Below are 21,638 nucleotides of genomic sequence, written 5' to 3'. Positions count from 1 at the left end.
CCCGAACCAAACGGTGATGGAAGAGCACAGGACAGATTCAATGACAGCCACGTTGAAATGTTGATACACAAACAAACCCCAGAGGACTATGACAGACTGTCTGCGCATGGACACTAACAAGACGCTGAGGCTATATACACACCACTTTAAAATTGGTTTAAAAATCTACAAAATACTGCGATTTATCTATTATTGGACCTCATAGTTTTTTGGAGTAACTGTAATCAGAGTACTTTGTTTTATCTCAAGCAATTACAAAAATCATGACACTTGAGAAGTGTGGATACAAACACTTCCATAGTATGTTTCAATTAGTTACAGCTACGGAGTGCAGCATGAGATCAGATTGTAGCTAGAGGCATCAACAAGTGCAGCTTGTGTCCAGGCCAGATGTGAGGGAATTAAAAGATCGCTCACTTAAGGCTTAATAGGAGACTCTACTCACCTTGTCTGTACCTTTCATCTGACTGCTCCTCTTTCCTGGAGGTAACCTTTGTCCAGGGCTCACAACACACTCCCTCTGACAGTGTTCCAGGCTTTTCTCCAGCTTGCAAGTCTTCTCACACTCCATTGACCCCAGGGATGAAAGGGAAAGGGTGATAAATATAATGTAAGCCCGGTAGGAATCATGTTGTAGATTGACTGCATGTAACAACCTACCATGGCAGGCCAGTTTGCATGCCACCCCAAACGCCTGTCATGGTCAGATGCGCTGGGTAGCTGGATGATGTCATAACTTCAGATTATAAATATCTGTATCCAGCAGGGTTACATAATCGGGGGATGTTGGATTATTGTCAATGCACACAGACAGTGAAGAGTACACAGCTGGCAAAAGAAATACTGTACATTAAAAACAATCGCAAAATTAAATGTTCTGCCTACATACATGTATGTGTGTTGTGTTTTCTTTCTGACATTAGGAAGCAAATTTCTGTGTAGAATATGTTGAAATGTCATTGTACCTACCCCACACAGATTCCAGACACCATGTGCCAGGTTCAGCAAAGCAGCTCCACGACAAAAGGAACATCATCTCTGTTTCACAGTTGGGACAGTGTTCTTATCCTAGCATGCGTCATTTTTGAATCTGTGATTATAGGGCTGAGGTGCTTAGCTAAAAATTGTCACGTCCGCACAAGGAGTGGCAACAGATCTCATAGGACGAAAAAAAGGGGGAGCTGGATCCAAAACACTCGATGGAGACAGTATAGTTCAAAAAGGGTTTTTACTGAGACACGCAGGAAAAAACAAAAAGGTAACACAACATAACAGTGAGGCACGACTGCCGAGCGGGACCAACCTGCGTACTGTGGGGCGACAGGGTCATGAAATGAAGGAATACACCGGCGAAAACAGAGCGGAGGGGAGGGGCGGGCACCTGACGCCAATCAGGATGTGACAGTGCCCCCCTCAACGGCCGCCACCTGGGGGCCCACCCGGTTTGGAGGGATGAGCCAAATGGAACGCTCGGGTGAGTGATGGGTCTAGGATCCAGGAGCGGGGAACCCACTGGCGTTCTTCCGGCCCGTAGCCCTCCCAGTCGACCACATATTGCAAGCCCCTGCCCATGCGCCGAGAGTCCAATATCTCCCGCAACGTGTACACGGGGTCGTCGTCCACCATCCGGGGAGGGTGGGGGGCGGGTGCTGGAGCTCGGGAGCTGGTTTCCACCGGCTTGAGGAGGGACACGTGGAAGACCGGGTGGACCTTCATCGTGGGTGGCAGCCGGAGCCTGACCGAGACGGGGCCGAGGACGGCCTTGATGGGGTAGGGGCCCGCAAACCGCGGCCCCAATTTGGCCGATGTCCCGGCCATCCGGAGATCCCCTGTGGACAGCCACATCTCCTGCCCGACCTGGTAGACCGGTGACTGGCGGCGACAACGATCCGCGATGTGCTGGTTCCGGGATGCCGTGCGCGACAGGGCGGCTCTGGTCTCCTTCCACACCCGATGGGGCCGTCTGAGGTGGTATTGAATAGACAAGACTTCCACCTGGCCCTTCAGGGTGGGGAACAGCGGCGGCTGATAACCACAGGCAGACATGAAAGGAGACCGACCTGTGGCTGAGGACACCAGGGTATTGTGTGCGTACTCCACCCACGGCAAGTGGAGAGCCCACGACGCTGGACGGTGGAGGCACACGCACTGTAGAGGAGCGTCCAGATCCTGGTTCTTGCGCTCCGTCTGGCCGTTGGACTGAGGGTGGAAGCCAGAAAACAAGCTCGCCGACGCCCCTATGGACCGACAGAAACGTTTCCATACCTTGGACACGAACTGCGGTCCCCGGTCCGACACGATGTCCGCGGGAACACCGTGGAGACGGACGAGGTGGTTAACCAGGTGCTCGATGGTGGACGGCAACTTGGTTAACGGGATGGAGTGGGCTGACTTGGAGAAGCAGTCCACCACCGTGAGGATGACCGTCTTGCCACGGGAAGGGGGGAGGCCAGTGACGAAGTCCAGGGAGATATGGGACCAGGGTCGGGAGGGGATTGGTAGTGGCTGGAGAAGTGCTGCCGGGGGTTGATGGGAGAACTTCCCATAGGCGCAGGCAGGGCATGCCTTCACATAGTCTGTGACGTCCTTCCTGTAGTCCGGCCACCAGAACCGCTGCACTATGAGATGGATCGTCCTGTTGACTCCAGGGTGACAGGCGACCCTGGAGGCGTGTCCCCAGTGTAGCACCTCAGTGCACAGCGTGGGGGGGTGGACGAATAGGCGATCCATCGGGCAATCCTTGGGAACCGGGTTACCACCTTGGGCCTCCTGAACCCTCTTCTCCACCTCCCACCTAAAGGCGCCCAGGATGTATTGCGTCGGCAGGATGTTGGTGATGATATCTTCCTTCTCTGTCAGCTTGTGAATGCGAGACGGGGCGTCCGGTTTGGTGTTCTGCGAACCGGGGCAGTAAGTGAGGGTGAAATTGAAGCGGGTCAGGAACAGTGCCCACCGGGTCTGGCACGAATTCAGTCTCTTGGCGGACCGAATGGCCGCCAGGTTCTTGTGATCTGTGAACACTGTGAAGGGATGTTTAGCCCCTTAGAGCCAGTGTCTCCACTCCTGCAGAGCCAGGATGACCGCCAGCCGTTCCCGGTTTCCCACGTCGTAGTTGGCTTCCGCAGGGCTGAGACGGCGGGAGAAGAAGGCACCCGGGTGGAGCTTCTGCTCAGCCGGGGAGCGCTGGGATAATACCGGCCCCACCCCGGACTCAGACGCATCCATCTCTACCGCGAACGAATAATCCGGGTCGGGGTGGCGTGATACAGGGGGGTTAGTGAAGTCGCGTCAGAGGCGGTTAAACGCACCCTCAGCGTCAGGTGCCCACCTAAAGGAAACCTTGGTGGAAGAGAGACTGGTTAGGGGAAGTGCCTTCTAACTATAATCGCGGATGAAGCGGCGATAGAAGTTGGCAAATCCCAAAAATTGCTGGAGTTGTTTGCGTCTTGGGGCTTGGCCATTCTACCACTGCTTTGGTCTTGGCGGGATCGGCCCGAAGTTGCCCCTGCTCCACGATGAACCCTAGGAAAGACTGAAAACGGACGTGGAATTCGCACTTCTCTGCCTTCACGTAGAGCCGGTTTTGCAGGAGCCGCGCCAGGACCCGTCAGACATGCTGCCGGTGTTCTTCTGTGGATTTGGAGAAGATAAGGATGTCGTCCAGATAGACGAAAAAAACGTTAAGGAAATCCCTGAGCGCATCATTGATAAGGCTTTAAAATATGGCAGGAGCGTTGGTAATTCCGAACGGCATCACCATGTATTCGAAATGGCCCGAGGGCATTTTGAATGCCGTCTTCCACTCGTCCCACTCTCTGATGCGAATCAGATGGTATGCGGTACGCTATGGTGGCAAATTGGAGGGGCGCGAAGGTCGGTGGGGTGGCGGGGATTGCGCGTGATCTTTGCTGAATGCCTCCCGCAGATTATGGTAACATCGCGGCACGCCCTCCAGGCAAATCTACTTGGTCGAGCCTCCACGGGAGGGGTCACGCCCTGCTGTAGCCGATCGCAGACAGTAAGCGTAACAGTAGGTATGTATGTTGGGGCCCTCCCACGAGATGGAAGGGTCATGGGTGCTGAGCCAAGGGAGGCCCAGCACAAGCGGTATGTTGCGGGAGGGCATGAGCAGAAAACGCGATGCTCGACGTGGTTGCCCGACAGCCGGAGTTTGAGAGGTGCGGTGACTCGGGTAACCCGGGCTAATAGTCGCCCGTCCAGGTCGAGAATTTCTTTGGGGACCGTAATCATCGATGCCGCAACCCAACGACGATAAAGGGGTCGATAAAGCACCCGTCCGCCCCCGAATCTACCAACGCCCGTATCGCCTGAGAATTGGACGGGCCAATCAATTCGCCGTCCAACTCCAACCATGTGACAGGCGCCGTTCTTGACGATTCCGATGGGTACCGCAGTCACCGATTAGATGGGGACTTACAGGTGCTGGGGGTCTTCGGCGGAGGGCCTTGGGTAAGGCGTCCTCCGGGGTTGGCGCGATCGCTCCCGCTTCCCATTTGCATCGGCTCGGGGCCCCCTTCCTGACGCTGAGCCCGCTCGTTGCCGCCGGGTGTATTCGTCCGCGGCCTGCTTCCGGGTTCGCATGTCTGCTGGGTGCCTTGCTCCTGCTTCCTCTCCCGGAGACGATGGTCCAGGCATATGACCACATCGATCATCTCGCTGAGGGTTGTCTCGCGGGTGGTCAACTCGTCCTTGAGAGCGGCGCTCAGTCCGCGACGGAACACTCCTCTCAGCGCCCGATCGTTGTAGCCACTCCGGGCAGCCAGGATGCGGAAGGCGATGGAATGCTTAACGGCCGAATGCGTTCCTTGTGTGCAGTCTAGGAGGAGTCCCTCAGCCTCGCACTCTGTGACCGAGTTGTGGAGCACCTGGCGAAGCTCGGCCACAAAGTCCGGGTAGGATTCACAGAGTTCGGGCTGGGACTCACGGACGTCCAACACCCAGGACTCGGCCTGGTCCGTGAGCAGGCCGTTCATGAAAGCAACCCTGGCCTCGTCGTTAACGTAAGCGGAGGGTTGTTGCTCGAAAACCAACGAGCACTGCATCAAAAATTGAGCACAGCGCCCGGGCTCGCCTCCGTAGCGTGAGGGGTGCAGTAAGGGGAGCTCGCGACTACTCACGAGGAGGGAGGAAGGGGCCGTCAAGGTAGCGAGGCGTGTCTCAACCTCCTCTAGGCGTTGAGCCAGCAAGGACACCATATTGCGGATCTCCGATAGCTTGTGCCAGCTGGCTCGAACGCTCCGCCTGATGGGCTAAGACGGACATGAACTTGTCTCCATCGGCGGAATCCATAGTGGCCGGTGTATTATGTCACGTATGCACAAGGAGTGGCAACTGATCTCGTAGGACGAAAAAAGGGGGAGCTGGATCCAAGATACTCGATGGAAACAGTATAGTTCAAAAGGGGTTTTTACTGAGACACGCAGAAAAAAACAAAAAGGTAACACAACATAACAGTGAGGCACGACTGCCGAGCGGGACTAACCGCGTACTGTGGGGCGACAGGGTCATGAAATGAAGGAAGACACCGGCGAAATCCGAGCAGAACTGGGTGACTTTTATAGCCAGAAGGCACAATCAGTGGGATTGGAATCAGGTGAGCGAGCCCGGAGAGCAGGGAGGGGAGAGTCGCGCACCTGACACCAAATCAGGATGTGACAAAAATCACTAGTTTGGTCGTGTTTGTCCGTTGGAAATTCTTGCAGCACCTTTGTGGCTTTTCAACATCACAGTTAGGCTATTTTAATGACTTATTTTTACACAGATGGCCCAGTGATCGTTTGGTTAGCGTGTCTGATAGGGCAGACGTGCAGGGTTTGGCCTTCCGGAGCTCCCTATGGAGCTTGCATGCTATCCAGTGTCTGCGTGTGTTTCTGGGTACTATAGTTTTATATTCCAAAAACATGCATGTCAGATTAATGGAACACTAAATTATCATTGGGTGTGCATATGAGCATGGATGACGAGTCCGTACGTGATGTCATGAAAGGACCGCCTCCTGACCGAAAAAAGACACATTGTAGCAGTCCATCAACGTCAATGGATTTTGCTGTACATGTTTGGTCTGAGAACCGTGTTGCACCCAAAAGCTGACAGAAGAGGGCATCCAAGCTCCATATAAGGAATTTATCAGCCTGTGGAAGCGGAGGTGGCCACTGGAGGTCGCCATTTTGTGCCTCTTTTTTTGGGTGAGAGATTTTCCCCCAATGTTGCCTCAAAATGGCACATATAATTCTTTAATTGATTGCAAACATGTATGCTTTCCTCTTCAGAACTATTTGAATGATATTTATAACTGGATGTGTAACAAGAAAGCATATTCTCTGAATCTGAAGCCATTGTTTGGATTCTCCAGCAATGCAAGACGTCTTGGCGTGATGTCACGAACTGGGGGCGGGACGTTCTGAAAATGCCCAATTCGCAGCTCAATTTTTTTGCAGATTTTGGACACTAAGTCATTTTTATTTGTGTTTTGCATTTGAATAAAAATATCATACTGCGTGCTTTGGGTATTTTAGATGCTATAAAACGTTTTTCTGATGTCATTTAAAAAACAAAAAAGTGACGTTGGTTGCCCTTTAACTCTCACCCCATCTGGGATGCTCTTGCTCAGCCTTCAACCTGTGAGGACAAGGTATATATAAAACAATAAGAAGGAAGTAGTATGTTTATAAATGTATTTTATTTATATTTGATATATTTCACACACCTTTAATATATAATACAATTAAAATAATTAAAAAAATAATAATAATAATAATAATACAACTGATTATGTTTTACCAGCATGAGAAAGATGTGGCCGTAAAATCACAAACATTCTCAAAGTTATATTTCCAATATCACAGTCACAATATGAAAAACCTCTTCAGCTGCGGACAGAAAAGGCACAATTTAGGTGATGCTGTTTAACTCAGCCATCATGAATACAAATGGTTGTTTTAGCACAGTGAGTAAAATGCTCCCATAAAAATTACATAAAAAGAAAATTTCAAAGGCATGTTTCCAACATTACAATCATAATGCAATGTTGATTTATTTGGGATGAAGTAAGAACCATTTAGGTTTGGTTGTTGAAGCTAAGTCTAAGTCAACTGTTAAAATATGCCAATCTAGTCAATATGAGGCAGCCCGGTAGTCAAGTGGTTAGCACACCGACTTCACAGTGCAGAGGTCGCCGGTTCGCGTCCCGGTCCGGCCTCCCTGTGTGGAGTTTGCATGTTCTCCCCGGGCCCGCGTGAGTTTTCCACACTCCAAAAACATGCATGGCAGACAGAATGACCACTCCAAATTGTCCCTAGGTGTGACTGTGAGAGTGACTGTTGTACGTCTTTGTGTGCCCTGTGATTGGCTGGCAACCAATTCAGGGTGTCCCCCACCTCGTGCCCGAAGACAGCTGAGATAGGCCCCAGAACCCCCCGCGACCCTAATGAGGAATAAGCGGTACGGAAAATGGATGGATGGATAGTCAATATGAGAAATGCTCAATCAAGTGGAAAATACGACACAGAGTCTACTTTTGTCTGTTCAAAATGTGTTGCAAACAACATCCTGAGATAGAGCACTTACATTCAGTTTACATGACTTCAAGTAAATAATTTATATTCAGAAAGACCAAGTGAGCATATGAAACATTTATCTTACAGCATTGGTTTCCTGTTTGTCTCACAGTGGCAAGACGTAAACAGGACACCACATCAGCTCAATAGCAATCTGGCACAGAAGTTTTATTGTGACAGATGTGATGTTTTGTTTTTGTAGTTGGGTGTTAGGGCACACTCCACAGTGTTAAACTATAATATCAGCATAAAATAAAAGTCCAACATAAGGATTAAATGACTCCATTATATCACCGTGTATGCATATCCTTTCTTCCACAATATCTGGCTGTCAGTAGTTATTCTATCACAGAAAGCTGCAGTACACTCAAGAGCCACAACATTCAGTACATTTGCATGACCCGATCCATTAGAAGACAGTAATATGTTGTCTTAATTGAATACCTGGTGGTCAATGTCAAACAACCATTTTAACCCTTTCATGGAAAGCGGTTACGACAGTGGACAGTTTATGCTTTGTGCGTTATGAGGTCTGTTGTCACTGGTGCAATTTAGCATACTTGATAATGTTTCTCCCTGTAATGCTGTTATGTGCTGAGTGCCATGCCGCTGTTCTAAGATCTACTGTATCACTCACTACAGGAACAGGAGATTACTGTGAGGCTGTGACCCATGCAATCCTTCACCCGAAGGCACCAACGAGTGCAATGAGTAAAATGAGGACACCCATAACTGCACACACAGTGAGGTACAGCAGCTTCTGTTAAAAAAAGAAAACAATAGAAATGTCAATGTCAGGACTTAATGATGGATGGATGGATGGATGGATGGATGGATGGATGGATGGATGGATGGATGGATGGATGGATGGATGGATGGATGGATGGATGGATGGATGGATGACTAGGCGTGTGGCAGTTATTACCCTCCTGCTGTTATCAGTCTCAGGCAGGAGGTTTGGTTAGTCCGACAGATAAGCCAACAATCAAAGCAATGACAGCAAGCAGGATCAGGAGAGCAAAGGAGAGGATTATATATTTCTGCCAAGGAAAGAATGTCCTGTGAGTTGAAATTCAAACCTACAGTAAATACTGACAATAAGAGAAGATACAGTGATACCTCAGCTTACAAACTTAATTGATTTCCAGAATGTGTAAGGCGAAAAGTGTGTCTTCCAAACATTAATTTCCCATAGGAAACCATTGAAAATGAGAATAATCTGTTTCCAGGTCCCCATTAAAGATAATTTTCTACCAAATAAGCCTTAAAACTACACAAAATATACCTTATTTTATGTATAATAATTGTGCTATTGTATTGTATTTAAAGAAATAAACTGTACTCGTTTTATTTACCTTTGTGATTGTCGTTGAGGTAGTTGCCTCTTGATGATATCCGACTGAAGTTGCCGTGCTTTCTCGGCGATAATACCCTCACACACTTTCCCCTGCTAGCTGCTTTTCATTAATCAAATCAACGGAAGTTTTTCAACATCTTCTATTGCCTGAGACCATTGCTTAGACAACACAGAAACACCCTTAGCCACACATAGCAATGGTCGACTTAGCATACTGGTAGTGGGACGCTAACTCACACAAACACATACATCGTTTGTGTTTTTCGATGATCTCCTTCTGCTCGACCGTTATTTCTTTTGTGTCCTCTTCATCTTAACTCTAGCCAGTGGTGGGGTCTTTTTCGGTCCCCAAAAAAAAGCCAAAGTATCCACTCGAAAACAAACCACGTCTGCACAGAGTGCAGTCAAAGAAAGTGGCGTGGAAAACTAGTCTGCCAGCCATTGTGGCGCTCCGTGTGTTTCCCGAAAACTAGTTCATATGCCAAGATTATATTATCGCGAATTTAATGTTTGTAAGGCGAAAAGTTTGTTAGCTAAAGCGTTCGTAAGCCGAGGTATCACTGTGTAAGGTATTACCAATGACACAACAATCAGTAAATATGAAAGGTTACATTGTAGTTCGCTGATAGTTGTTAGTCAGTGTCACTTAAAGCTGAGCAATACTGTCTATGTCAAAGCAGAGTTTCATTGAATTCTTGGATTGATCTCATTATAACGTGCTGGTTATAGACGACGTGTGTCATTAGGAAGTTGCACTTACCCGCCTGGATTTTTTCTGGTATCTGACTGCTTTTTTGGTTTCTTCTTTAGCTCGACAAATGTATTCAGCTGCATTGGAAACATTGTTTTCAATGTTATTGACCATATCACCCTGTGAGAGAAATTGTGAAAAATTTAATAGGGCGAATGTAAATCTATGATAGTTTTTTTACAGCTCCATAAAACACAGTGATATGATATCCATCCATAGCTTGTCCGTAAAAAGTTCGCAGAAAGGCCAGTGAACATATAGAGAACCTGCAAAGTTTATCACAAGGGAGCCTCAAATGAAATTCCAAGACCTTTCAACTCTGAGGGACACATGCGATTCATGATGACAGTGTGCTTACTAACCGGAACCATATATAGAAAAAAAAAGTAATTAAAGACACAAGTTAGGTTGTACAGTATACTGTATTTTAAAAACCAAACAAAAGAAACGCAATGTGGGTCAATTGAGAGTTCAATGATGGCCTGCAAAGCACAGTAGATGCTGGTTTGGATGCCCCCCATTTTTTGGGGGCTCGGGGGGTGGGGCGTCAGCCATTATGGTGGTCTTGGGGAGGGACTCATAACATTCATTTGCATTCTGATTGAATTTCTATATCTGTGGCATGCATGTGCAACTGGTGCCTTTTTTACACTTGCAGCGGGCATCGGTCAACAAAATGTCCGGCCTGCCATTTTGATTTATTATCGTACTAAAAGATATGTAAAGTGATTGCCAGGTGGCATCTGTCAAACATAAGCAGAAATAATACGGCTCCTTATAACCTGCGCATTAAACTGTTATTGATCCACTGATCGACATGCATCTATTTGGTGGATGCTTGGGGCCGTCGCCCCTTGGCCCCTCCATCTGTATGCCCCTGTCGTGGATACCTGAGTTTCAACTAGCATTGCCATGTCCATGAACATCACATGTAATTCTCTAATGCTGGATTCCAGTTGTATGATGTCCTGATGTCGAGACTCGATCTCATCCAAGGCTTGACGTGTGATCTTGGAATCCGAGATGATCTAAAAGAACAGAAAACCAGCCATAAAGACGATAGAACAGGACTTGAAACAAGCAAACAATATTTTCTGCCACAAGATGACAATTTCATATTGCGTACAAGCACGTGAGGTAAAAGAACACTTACATCTGATGTGAATATGGATGGAATTCCACTCTCTAGCATGTCTTCCAGTTCATCGTTGGTGGTCATTCTTCCAGCTAAAATTATGTATATTACAAATTAAAGTACGTTTTGTGACCCCAAGATATGACATTAATTCAAATTCCTGCTAAATTACTAATGAAGAGGTACTCGGGGAACTGCAGTTGCCTCCCACATTCCAAAAAAACGCTATTACGGTAGTCGATAGGTGGGAAGTTCACTGAAAATTCTATTTCCCATATATTTGATCGCTAGACTGAATCGTCTGCATGGGTGCAGTTAACACATTGGAACACTCACCCAAACGTCAGCAAGGATAGGCTTCGTGCTATTTAAAAAAAGGCTTTTGGAGAGCGTCAAACTATTAAATCAACCGATTACGGACGTTAAAACATCGACCAAAATAATCAGCCAAATGGCCGATGTTTGCCAACTGTTTACTGTGATGCGTCTAACCATTTAGAGCAGCCGTACACAAGCAAGACTGTTCTCATTATTTCTGACACATAAATTGATAACAAAACCTTGTATCTACAAATACACCATATAACTTGTTGATCGAGATATTCTAAGGACCAAAACTAACTAAGGACTTCTAAGGATTCAAAACTATGCAAATCTTAATTTTTAGAAGCAATGATTAGATTAGCATTGCAAGTTGTTGTCACTATTTTACCTTATTTTTCGGATCTTAAAGTCCCAATTACGTAGTTGAAAAAATAATAACATTGTGAAACAGAGATCAAACATAAATGTGTCAAACACAGCAAGTTCAACTATTGACAACACAAATAAACCGATGATAACAATTCCTATAACTTTTAATTGGCATTACACCATCCAAGGCTTTCTGCCAACCAAAAAGTAAAGTACTTTTTTAACAATACCGTACACTTAACGTTGACCACAATTATTTGCAGATCCCAGACTTGACTGTGAATGCCAAAAATCAATCTATAATTGATATACTATTTCATTCATTATACATGTGTTAGTAGTTCTACCGATTAAGCGGTAACCTTTTTTTTTACTTCCAAAAATTGTAATCGGACACAAAAAAAGCATATTTAGCATAAGGAGTACAATATTTTCAAAAAGTTTGAAAATGCATCCATAAATTGAGTGAAGTTAACTGAACAATTCTGGTTCTGTCCATATATATTGTATGTGTCATCAGTGGGTGAATAAGAAGACAGTGTTAATTGAGAGCTTTGAGTACCTCAAATGATTAAAAAAACATATAAAAGTAATTTGAAAATATTTGTTGATAGTAGTATTCTTACCAAAGGTTTAAAGGTATTCTATGTAATTTGAATGAGTAATTTAGTTGTGGAATGTACTGTAATGAAATAGCTAAACTTTCGCAATCTATGTATTGGGTATTTACAGTGCCTGTAAATTGTCCCCCTACATTTCAATTTTATAGTTTCATTTTCATTGTGAAAACCACCTGTGAACCTGAACAGGATATGCGTTAGAAAATGGATGGATGATATTGTTTAAAAAGATCATTAATGTAAAAACAAAAACAAAGCACACTACAATCGTTTTAATCCTACAATGGATGATTATGGTATTGTTGTGAAGGCCACTGAGTAATGAGACTAAGCCACAAAAGAACTGGCGGAGCCTACAATAGTGCCCCCCTTTCCTCCCAGGGGATTGTTATGAATAAAATCCTGCCTTTCCGACTTGCAGGTGCAATTTATACTTATTGTGATTGGATACAAATATAGCAAAGATTTAATACTATTCAACAATATCTGAAAGCCAATGTAACAAATGACACCGGCGACATGTTTCTTCTTGTTGTAGGACATAATGAGTCCAAAATGTTGATAGACAAACAAATGAACTTCTGATACATATGCTGCATGTTTTTAACTTGACAACAGCTCTGGGCTTAGACTCATTCTATTTGTGGATGCAGGTTGCCCAAAAATAGCAGCAATTAGAAGTGACTCAGGCACCTATACGTAGACACCCGGACCTCTCATAGAGAAACAACTATTGACACTATACAAAGAGAAACCTTTTTTTTCTTCCAAGCCATCCTTGTTGTTGCTTAACCACTCCCTCCCTGGAGAGGAAAGTGCTTAGTGGATGTCACACTCCTTTTTGTATCGTCTTTTATTCAGACACAGCAAAACACTCCCCATTCCCATCTCATTATAATGCAATCCATCACTATCATGACAAAAATGTCACTCTGTGTGATGACACTCATCATTCTCTTTGACATCACTGTGTGTCAGAGACAGGTGAAGTAGTGTTAAACAAGCCGCCCTGCCCTCTTCCCGTTGTCTCGGCAACAATGACACAGTGAACCGCACAGTCTCCGGTATCAGGCTTAACAGCCACAGTGCAAAGCTTCTCGTTAATGTTGGCCGCAGGGCCTGTGGGAATCGACTTATTTCTCACTATTGTCGGTTCTCAATGGAGAAAAGACCAAACCGTAAATACACACTTGCCACATTCATTTGAAAGTGGGCCATTCAGGGTTTCTTGGGGGAAATAAACATGGGAGAGGGAAATTTATGTTTATCTAGAAGTTAAAGATAAATACAGAAATACATCGATGAGAAGGTTTCTTCAGCCGTCATCTGTACATCGATACGACCAGTCAGACTTTAGTTCGCTGACGAAGCCTCGTGGATAGGAGGCGAAACGTCCGAAACCTCCACTTTTGTACAGATGACGGCTGAAGAAACCTTCTCATCGATGGACCACTCCTGTACGACTGAGAGCTTACACAGACATACAGAAATACAGCTGAGGAAATAGAAGCGCGTTAGCATTCTCATCCAATTGAGAAGAAAGCGGTTTATTTCCATCAGACAAAATCAATGAGACAGATGCAAAGAGAAGATTTGGCAGATTAAATAAGCCTGGAAAGGTTGACACCGCCAATGTCTGTTTAACAAGTCCGAGAAAAGAAGGAAACCAGTGGCGTCTGTATCCTGGATCCTGTCTCACAGGGATTTTTTCCCCCACTCTATTATCCCTGGACTTGATTGTCTCACATTCACAAATGTTTCTCGGTCAACTCCATACCTGCAGCTGCCAAGCTTAAAAAGCAAATGTGTTAACCTGAAAACACAATCTCAAAGAGTATCAATACAATCCATAGGAGCAGTCTGACCTCACAGAGAGTCAAGAATGAATATGTGTCACTTACTTATCTCCAACTGTCTTTGGATCCGTCCTTTACTGCGCTCCCTAAAGGAAACTTGTGTCTCATTGTACTGGGTCATTACCTCCACAAACTTCCTGGACAGTACTGTGTGCTATAGAGATGAATCGGAGGACAAGGAGAGAATGAGTTTTTATTTTCAACCTCCCTATTCCATGTTGATGTATCATTTGAAGATGTGGGATGAAAATAAATACCCCTCTTTCTATAGTACAACATTTATATTACTCATTTAAATGATGTTTAACTACTAAATGCTGAATAACTGATAAATAACTACCTGTGTTTTCTGGATCCTGAAGTCAACAGATGATCTGTTACTGGCGTCTTCTTTCGGCATGCTTTGCTCCATGGCTTCAGTGGGGGAGCAGCATGTTAGAATTTAACACACCGGAAATGTTCCAGATGTGTACAATGTGCGCGAATAACGTGTTAGTAGTTCAACTCACATTTGAGTTTGGTTCGCACCACATTGGCATTCCTTTTGATATCAGTGGTCAGCGCATTAAGACGATCCTTTGTTTCTATGTACAAGCAGGAAAAAAAGAGATTCTACTTTACAGTACTTAACAAGGGATGTATAGATCAAAAATACAGCGAGTTGAAGAAAGTCTCTGCTCAGAGGCCCTGTGGTAAAATCTTATATTTACATTCCTCCATTTCCCCCATCTCAGGCAGGGCATTCCGACTCATTCCTCCACTCTCGGGTGTCTTACTTCATGGTTAGAAATGTATAAATCTGAATAACTCATATTTCATCAAAAAATTAGATGACCATTGTGCCAAAGGTAAGATATAAGCATGTCTAGTTGAGTAACCAGACTGATACTGAACAAGATCTGGCGTTTTGAGCAAGTATCTCCCAGGTTATAAAGAACAAAATGTTTCAGTGAAAGTGCTTCAGACGCCCACGGTGTGATGAAACCTACTGTCATCTGGGTGGGGTGCCGACAGAATCATGCTGTGCATCTTCTTCGCGTCTTCCACTTGGTCGAATATCCTATCAATGAGTCCTCGAACCTCCTCCACCTGCAAAAGGCAACATTGTGGATGCGCCCGTGGGCCAATTCATGTCACACATGTGAGATGACAGCGACCGACCATCCTGAAGAAGCCCTCCATGAAACCATCTCGCTCCACTGGGACTGCAACATCTTCCTCTGCCGGCGCTCTTCCCTGGAAGAGCGGCAAATGAGAATCCAAAGGAATCGCGAAACATTAAACGAAAGCAATAAAAGAAACCTACAGCAGTCAGCTCGACCAGCCGATCCTTCATCACAATGGCCAGCGCGTCTGTCGAACACTTAGCTCTATTCTGTTAAAGGGGTTTCCGGCTGATTCTGTGCGGCCCCATGGGTGAAAGGATTTCGTTGAGACGCCGAACGAGTGTCCAACAATATACAAAACGCACCAAATGAAAGCCAGAAGTATGTTTGGAATGGGATCTATATCGATGATTCTCTCACCCAGATCCTCTCTAACTTGTACCCGTAAACGCCTTTTTATATCCCTCCCCCTTGTGCTCTCTGGAGAATAAAACATGTCCCACCTCAATGAAACGACTAGAACCACTATATTGTATCTAAATCATTGCACCAAAGTTTTTTAAAACGCAGTAAATATGCCATATATACTAATGTTATACAAATACGTCTCGCTCATTGTGACAGAAGAGATGGTTCGCTTAATAATCGATGGAAGGAAAAAAAGAGAAAGTGGCCAGACGGTGTCGCTGCAAGCCAACATATGAAAAACAGTCACGGCCAAGAATGTGTAATGTAGTTTTGCGATTTCCCCTGAATTGGAACTTTGTTTACAGATTGTTTTGTGAACAAATCTAAACCATAAAATTGCGCACTCCTATTTATTCTTCACTGGCAGAGAAAGGCATTACCTTGACCTGTGTTGATAATTACACTGATTGCCTGTGTAATTTAATGAAACTGTCTTTTCAAGAAACAGTTAGACAATTAAAAACCTGTCGAACTGACTATACAATATTAGGGTGGTAGTCCCTCCTGCCATCCCGTATGAACAAATATGACGTCATCTACTCACAGCTCCACAACGCCCCTCCTCACAAGATCCAAAAATTACGTTTTCCCTTCCAGCACTCAGTCCAAGAACTCAGTGAGGTTGCACTCTTCAGCACCAGAACGACTCTTATATGTTTATTGGAACACTCCTGACGGATTGTATTTTCTTAAAATATTATTGTTATAATTATTTAACGTTTCTTTTGCCCCCAAATAATAAATCCTTCAATTAACCACTATTTAAAATTGAACTGTTCGACATTCTGGACAAGTGGCCTCATCTATCGTTTCTTGGAATAATGGGTGACCTCTGGATTTCCTTCAACTTGTGGATTTAACTTAATTTGTTTTTAATCGTACACTGTGGTCACTTAAAAATGGAGCTTTTTGGGGGAATCCATCTATTAACAGCTTTTGTTTCATGTATTAAGGTAAGATATATTGTCAAATGCCAACAGTCCTCACACCAGACCTTGCAGGACAACCAGTGAAAGAAGGTTTTTTTTCCAGGTTCATGCACAAGTGATGCATCACCTAAAGCATCCAGGTACAGATCTTTTTTTAAATAACTTGTCGTTTTTAGAGCATCCCAGTTGACTACAGGCAAGAGGAACATTCACATTCATACCTTTGGACAATGAAGTTTTCAGTTACTCGAACATGCCTGCCTTTGTAATATGGGACAAAGCAAGAGTAACCAGTGAAACCCTACATTAGTTCAGGAATCAACATGCAAACCCGACACAGGGGGTCCCAAGCATAGACTCAAAGCCAGAAATTTGCAATAATGAAGCAGACATGCAAATTACAACTCCACTGTGCAACCTACATTACAAAATGTGAGTCTGTATTATTCTTAAAAAGTGATGAGGAACACACCGCTGTTTTTATCATTGTAGGAACTCGCCCTCAGAGTACAAAGGAAGAACAATGATTTTTTTTTCAACTGATGGGATGCATCTTTGTTGGGGGATGTGGGGGACCTTTGGAAATCCATGTTGACCCCTGAACTGTTCCTCCCAGGTCTTCAGGTGTTGTCCACAGCCTCCCATTATTGGCCTCTTGATGCTGTGGATGGGATCCACGGATTATGGGACCAAATTGGAAACAGACCAGGTTATGTTAATGGAAATAATATAAGTATGTCTATCACTGAGCTACCTGTACATTAGCAAAGTTTCCTTTTTCTGATTTTCCAACACAATCATCATGCTTTATTAAAATGGGGTGATATGATTGATCAATGCTTTAAATTTATGACGTAAAGAAGCTACATTCGAGTAATTCACTTATATAAAATTCACACCATTGAAAGCAGTAAAACCATGACAGCAGTTCCAAAATATTACATTTATGACTATTGGAATTTATGTTGTTCTTTCTGAGAAATGCCAATCGCATATTTTAGCTGCTTTGCTAAATTTGGTAAAAAGATGAAATTGAGGGATCAGGTATAGACTTGAGCACGATGTGTGAAGCCACTCCCACACTGAGAAATTCTTCATTTGAGGAGTGAATAGATCAAAGTCACTCCGCTCAACATCATGCTGTCTCATACCTGCACATCATGTCCCTATTGTTGTCTTTTGTCTTTCACTGTCCCCTCTGCTATGTGTCCATTTAGGTATGAATCACATCACTGTCTCTCCATATGTCTTTGTCCAGCTCTCAGAATCCACAAGCACACTGTGCTCCCTTCCTCCCATAACACTTCCTATGTGTATACCAATGACTCTGCCTACACTAACATTTCTGCAACAGTAGGTGAGGATCTACCCACTGAGACATCCATGTATACTGTATAACATCCATTGCCCTCTGTTGTCCTGTCTGCACACACGTCAGCATTTCTCAAAGTGTCCTTTATGCACTCATGCTGCAAGTATGAAAACATATTCTTTAAACAGACCACAAGCTGTATTGTGCATGTCAAGTAGTACGTGGAAAGTGGCAGAGTTGAAATTATTACTGTTTGGGTCTGTCAATGTTTTCAAATTATAGACCAAGCCAAAATGTTGAAAATGCATTGCTTTCTTTTTCAATGTAATGACAACGGCTCAACAAACATGACACTGTTATCTGAAAAGTGATGGTTTTCAACATGTAATAATTCTGCCCCATGCCAGTATTCTGTATTCTACTTTGATTAATTGGGTTATTTACAGTTGGATCTGTGAAACAGCCCATTCCATTAGAAAGTATACACTACCAGACCATTTTGCTGCCTCCACTCTATGTGCTTTGCTTTTCGCACAAGCTGTTCTTTTTTCCATCCACTTTTCGCGAGACATTCTGATACAAATTGACCTCAGATAAATCTGTTGAAATAATGTAGAAAATGCATACAGTAGTCCAAACTAATGTCTCTCAACTGGTATGTCAGGACCCCAAAGTGGGTCATAACCCTATTTTGGGTGGGTGGCAGACAGATCTGTTATTATAAATAATTACATATTCCCGTATACATTTTTTTACGGTACAATACAGAGAAATATAAAGTTGCCATATGGCCCCTGTATTTGGATTAGGAAAGGAGCATGAAATGTTCCTTGTGCCCGAGGCACTAGTTTACAGTGAAGCTCGGCCTCTGGCTGTTGGACGTAATGCTCTGGCAGCAATTCAAACTCTTTTGAGATATAATTTTAAGTGTAATATGCTGTAACATGTAAATGTTTTAGAGTCTATATTAAAAAAATATATTTACAGTACATAGTTATAAACTCCAATGAAAGCGGGTTGGGATTTGGCAACCATATCGGACAATATGAGTCCAAAAGTGACAACAGTTACTGTATTTTCCGGTGTATAAGGCGCACTCCAAAGCCTTGATTTTCTTCAAAAAATGACCCTGCGCCTTGTACGCAGGTGTGCCTTATATGTGAAGTAATATTTTGCCACAGCAGGTCTCACAACTACTGTCAGCAGCCACCGACTCCATTTACCTCTGCAGAAGAAGTAGGGCGTAACCCCAGTCTCTACTGTAGCGCTTTATAATGGTGTGCCTTATGTTTGGAAAACGTTTATATACTTCTATATAATATTTGTAAAACTTTTGTCATTCATTGAAGGTGTGCCTTACACTCCGCTGCACCTTATAATGTATGTGGAAAAAGTTTGAAAATACACAATTCATTGGGCGTGCGTCTTATACTCCGCTGCGCCATATACACCGGAAAATACGGTACTTTGTTCAAGGACATTTGAGCCCCTGAAAATGGAGGTACAGAACTCTGCTTTAAATCATCCTACGAGTATATTTCCTAAATGTTATGTTTAACAAAGTCATCCCACATATTGATACTTTATTTAAAATATCTTGTGTTGGTGAATGAAGCCAACATTATAACAACATCATTTTCAAGATACTTTAATATTGGTTTACATGCTGTTACGAGGATAAATCGGGTGTACACAAGTGGCAAATTGCCTTTATTATGCCAAAATTCTTCAGTCTACTCTTGATTTTTGCCACAGATATAGTTGAAGGAATGGTCAACAATGGAATTTTCCTGAATGGAGATAACGGTGGTACCTTTCTCCACTTTGGAAACTACCAGAACACTTGCATCAGTGACCCTACGTTGTGTGGCCCCGACGGTTGGTACTAAGTGGGAAAAAGTATATGGGAGTAACACCCATCGAATCAGACAGTAACTTGTCGCATGCTTTCTAATTGCATCCAGGTTGTTTCTTTTTTTTGCAGGAATTACCTTCTCCTTTTTTTGGAAGAACCATGAAGAAGAATCCCGTTTTGCCATCGCATCCGGAGGTAAAGTCATCTCTAATGGTTTTTCTGTCTACACCAACCCCCTTGGAGGATACGTGGAGTTCTACACTCGAGGCAACAACCACAGATGGAAAGTCAATATCAAAGTTCCAGGTACCACAAATGGACTGCTTTTGTGTCTCCGGTGTTCCTTCATTTTCAACCATAAATCTTTTATCTTGCTTGCTGACACTGGATGACAATTTGTGATGCTACAACTATAGTGCTACAACCTCTGCACGACATGATGATGTAGCGATAAAGGTTTCAGTATAGTCCGCCATGAATGTCTGTGATTCAGAATTCAGATTCTGTTTTGGCAAAATGGAATAAAACGAGATGGACATTTAGTTTTGAAAAGGCTTGTTCTCACACATATCAGATGTTTTGTTGGATACACCATTGCACCAGAGTTCACTGTTAAAATATGTTTTTGGTTACATCGACTCAGCGGTCATCTGGTTGTTATTCAGTATAACGTGGACCTTTCAGGGAAGCATGTCTTGTCAAGGGATAAGGTCTAAGTGCAGATAATAGTCTTCAGGTGTCAGTGATGGACCTTATTAATACATGTACTCATGTATCGCAATGTATGAGATATCGTTTAAAAGGTGGGAGTTTAAATTGAAATAACGGCTTGCCGGTGACACATGGTTTCAATTGTAAAAGATGAAATATGGGGTATAGATTGGTAGTTTCTCTGATAGCTGAGGCTCACCACTGATACTCTACTGTTGTGAATTTGGCTTTCAGAACAATGTTTGGATTCACAGAGGGAATCTGTCATGAGAGTGTTGGAGCGGCCAGAAAAATGTCTCTGATATTCGAATCGCTTATTGTCTTTCTTAATCATCGACAAAGCCTCAAAACACTCAGAGATTTAATGGATGATGCAACGATTTCCTCTTGAGTGTGATTCTCAATGACTTGTTTGCATGGTGTATAATGGTTACTTTTGTTTTTGTTGTTTTGAAAAAAATATATACACTGCCAGAACTTAAATGGAATCAGCATGGCGTGCTTGTTGTTTTCACATTCACATCTCACAATTCTGAGATTAGGGGATGGGATCCCTGCTCTGACACCCCTGTGTAGAATTGGCATTTTCTCTCTGTTTGCCTATTTTTTTCAAAAACTGTTCTCATCTCCCAAAAGTTGAAATTTAGGTCAAGACTACAAATTGCAAATTGGTACAAATGGAAGTTGGTGGTTGTTAGGCTATAAGTGCCCTGGGATTTACACTCCAGGGTGTACACGTTTCACCTCAAACGCAACCATAATCAAAACAAGTGCAATTAAATGTTACTCCTGCGGTCATTACGTCTGTGTAAGCTCTCAGTCGTACAGGAGTGGTCTATCGATGAGAAGGTTTCTTCAGCCGTCATCTGTACAAAAGTGAAGGTTTCGGACGTTTCGCCTCCTATCCAAGAGGCTTCGTCAGCGAACTAAAGTCTGACTGGTCGTATCGGCCCCATTTATATATCCCTAATGTCCAGACCTGGTGGCGCCGGACACAGCTATGATAGGTCCCTACTCTCAGGTTGGGGGGGGCGCGGGACCCCCCCCTGTGGCCCTACTGATTGTTCCTACATTCCTGACTAACGATTGGCGTATTACACCCACTCCCCCCGGTATCACCTCATCAGCATAACGACCCTCATCAGCATTGCGAAAGTTGACTAACCTGTTTTGCCTGAGCAGGCTATTGTATGAACGATCCAAATTGAACCTCACACCACCAGACCGGTTTAATGAAGGATTTTGTTGTTTTATAAGTATATTAATGA

General features: G+C 44.1%; 3 protein-coding genes across 16 annotated transcripts in view; 1 reads left to right on the top strand and 2 right to left on the bottom strand.

The window, feature by feature from the left end:
* Nucleotides 1–1,366, bottom strand: part of rimbp2b (RIMS binding protein 2b) — a 124,532-nt gene extending 123,166 nt beyond the window's left edge. For 3 of the 11 annotated variants that reach the window (XM_088994576.1, XM_088994584.1, XM_088994580.1), the window contains exons 1-2: nucleotides 661–1,364; nucleotides 446–565 (exon numbers count right to left, since the gene is read on the bottom strand). The gene's annotated coding sequence lies outside the window, so the exon portion shown is untranslated. Of the gene's footprint in view, nucleotides 1–445; nucleotides 566–660 lie in introns of all 11 variants that reach the window. The other 8 variants (XM_088994582.1, XM_088994590.1, XM_088994585.1 and 5 more) reach the window with 5 other exon arrangements.
* Nucleotides 1,367–6,681: 5,315 nt separating this feature from the next.
* Nucleotides 6,682–15,609, bottom strand: stx2b (syntaxin 2b). Of its 2 annotated transcripts, XM_088994574.1 has the most exons (11): nucleotides 15,296–15,609; nucleotides 15,151–15,225; nucleotides 14,979–15,078; nucleotides 14,499–14,573; nucleotides 14,330–14,403; nucleotides 14,035–14,143; nucleotides 10,839–10,912; nucleotides 10,576–10,713; nucleotides 9,695–9,805; nucleotides 8,503–8,617; nucleotides 6,682–8,337 (listed from the first exon to the last, which is right to left on the bottom strand). In XM_088994574.1, exons 1-10 carry the CDS (start codon nucleotides 15,323–15,325, stop codon nucleotides 8,522–8,524), a joined length of 882 nt encoding a protein of 293 aa, XP_088850700.1. In that variant the 5' UTR covers nucleotides 15,326–15,609; the 3' UTR covers nucleotides 6,682–8,337; nucleotides 8,503–8,521. The 2 variants fall into 2 exon arrangements, with proteins under 2 accessions (XP_088850700.1, XP_088850701.1); XM_088994575.1 differs by lacking the exon at nucleotides 8,503–8,617 and having other exon boundaries at nucleotides 15,296–15,607.
* A 571-nt stretch (nucleotides 15,610–16,180) lies between these two features.
* The window catches only part of adgrd1 (adhesion G protein-coupled receptor D1), a 47,850-nt gene continuing 42,392 nt past the window's right edge, over nucleotides 16,181–21,638 (top strand). For 2 of the 3 annotated variants that reach the window (XM_088994572.1, XM_088994571.1), the window contains exons 1-6: nucleotides 16,181–16,516; nucleotides 16,596–16,632; nucleotides 17,109–17,225; nucleotides 17,751–17,849; nucleotides 19,560–19,682; nucleotides 19,789–19,965. In XM_088994572.1, the coding sequence (XP_088850698.1) occupies nucleotides 16,463–16,516; nucleotides 16,596–16,632; nucleotides 17,109–17,225; nucleotides 17,751–17,849; nucleotides 19,560–19,682; nucleotides 19,789–19,965 (607 nt within the window). In that variant the 5' untranslated portion in view covers nucleotides 16,181–16,462. The remainder of the gene's footprint in view (nucleotides 16,517–16,595; nucleotides 16,633–17,108; nucleotides 17,226–17,750; nucleotides 17,850–19,559; nucleotides 19,683–19,788; nucleotides 19,966–21,638) is intronic. The other variant, XM_088994573.1, reaches the window with a different exon arrangement.

Source organism: Hippocampus bargibanti, linkage group LG04, assembly GCF_051943395.1.
Source record: "Hippocampus bargibanti isolate YZ-2025 linkage group LG04, ASM5194339v1, whole genome shotgun sequence".
Classification (NCBI taxonomy): Eukaryota; Metazoa; Chordata; class Actinopteri; order Syngnathiformes; family Syngnathidae; genus Hippocampus; species Hippocampus bargibanti.
Note: the sequence above shows the minus strand (reverse complement) of the source record. Positions and strands in the feature narration are given on the sequence as shown.

Coding starts and splice junctions, on each gene's coding strand:
- stx2b (XM_088994574.1), bottom strand. CDS start 15,325: ATGAAGGATCGGCTGGTCGAGCTGACTGCT. Junction 15,226..15,295: donor GGCTGGTCGAGCTGACTGCT/GTAGGTTTCTTT, acceptor CCGCTCTTCCAG/GGAAGAGCGCCGGCAGAGGA. Junction 10,913..14,034: donor CCAAAGACAGTTGGAGATAA/GTAAGTGACACA, acceptor ACATAATTTTAG/CTGGAAGAATGACCACCAAC.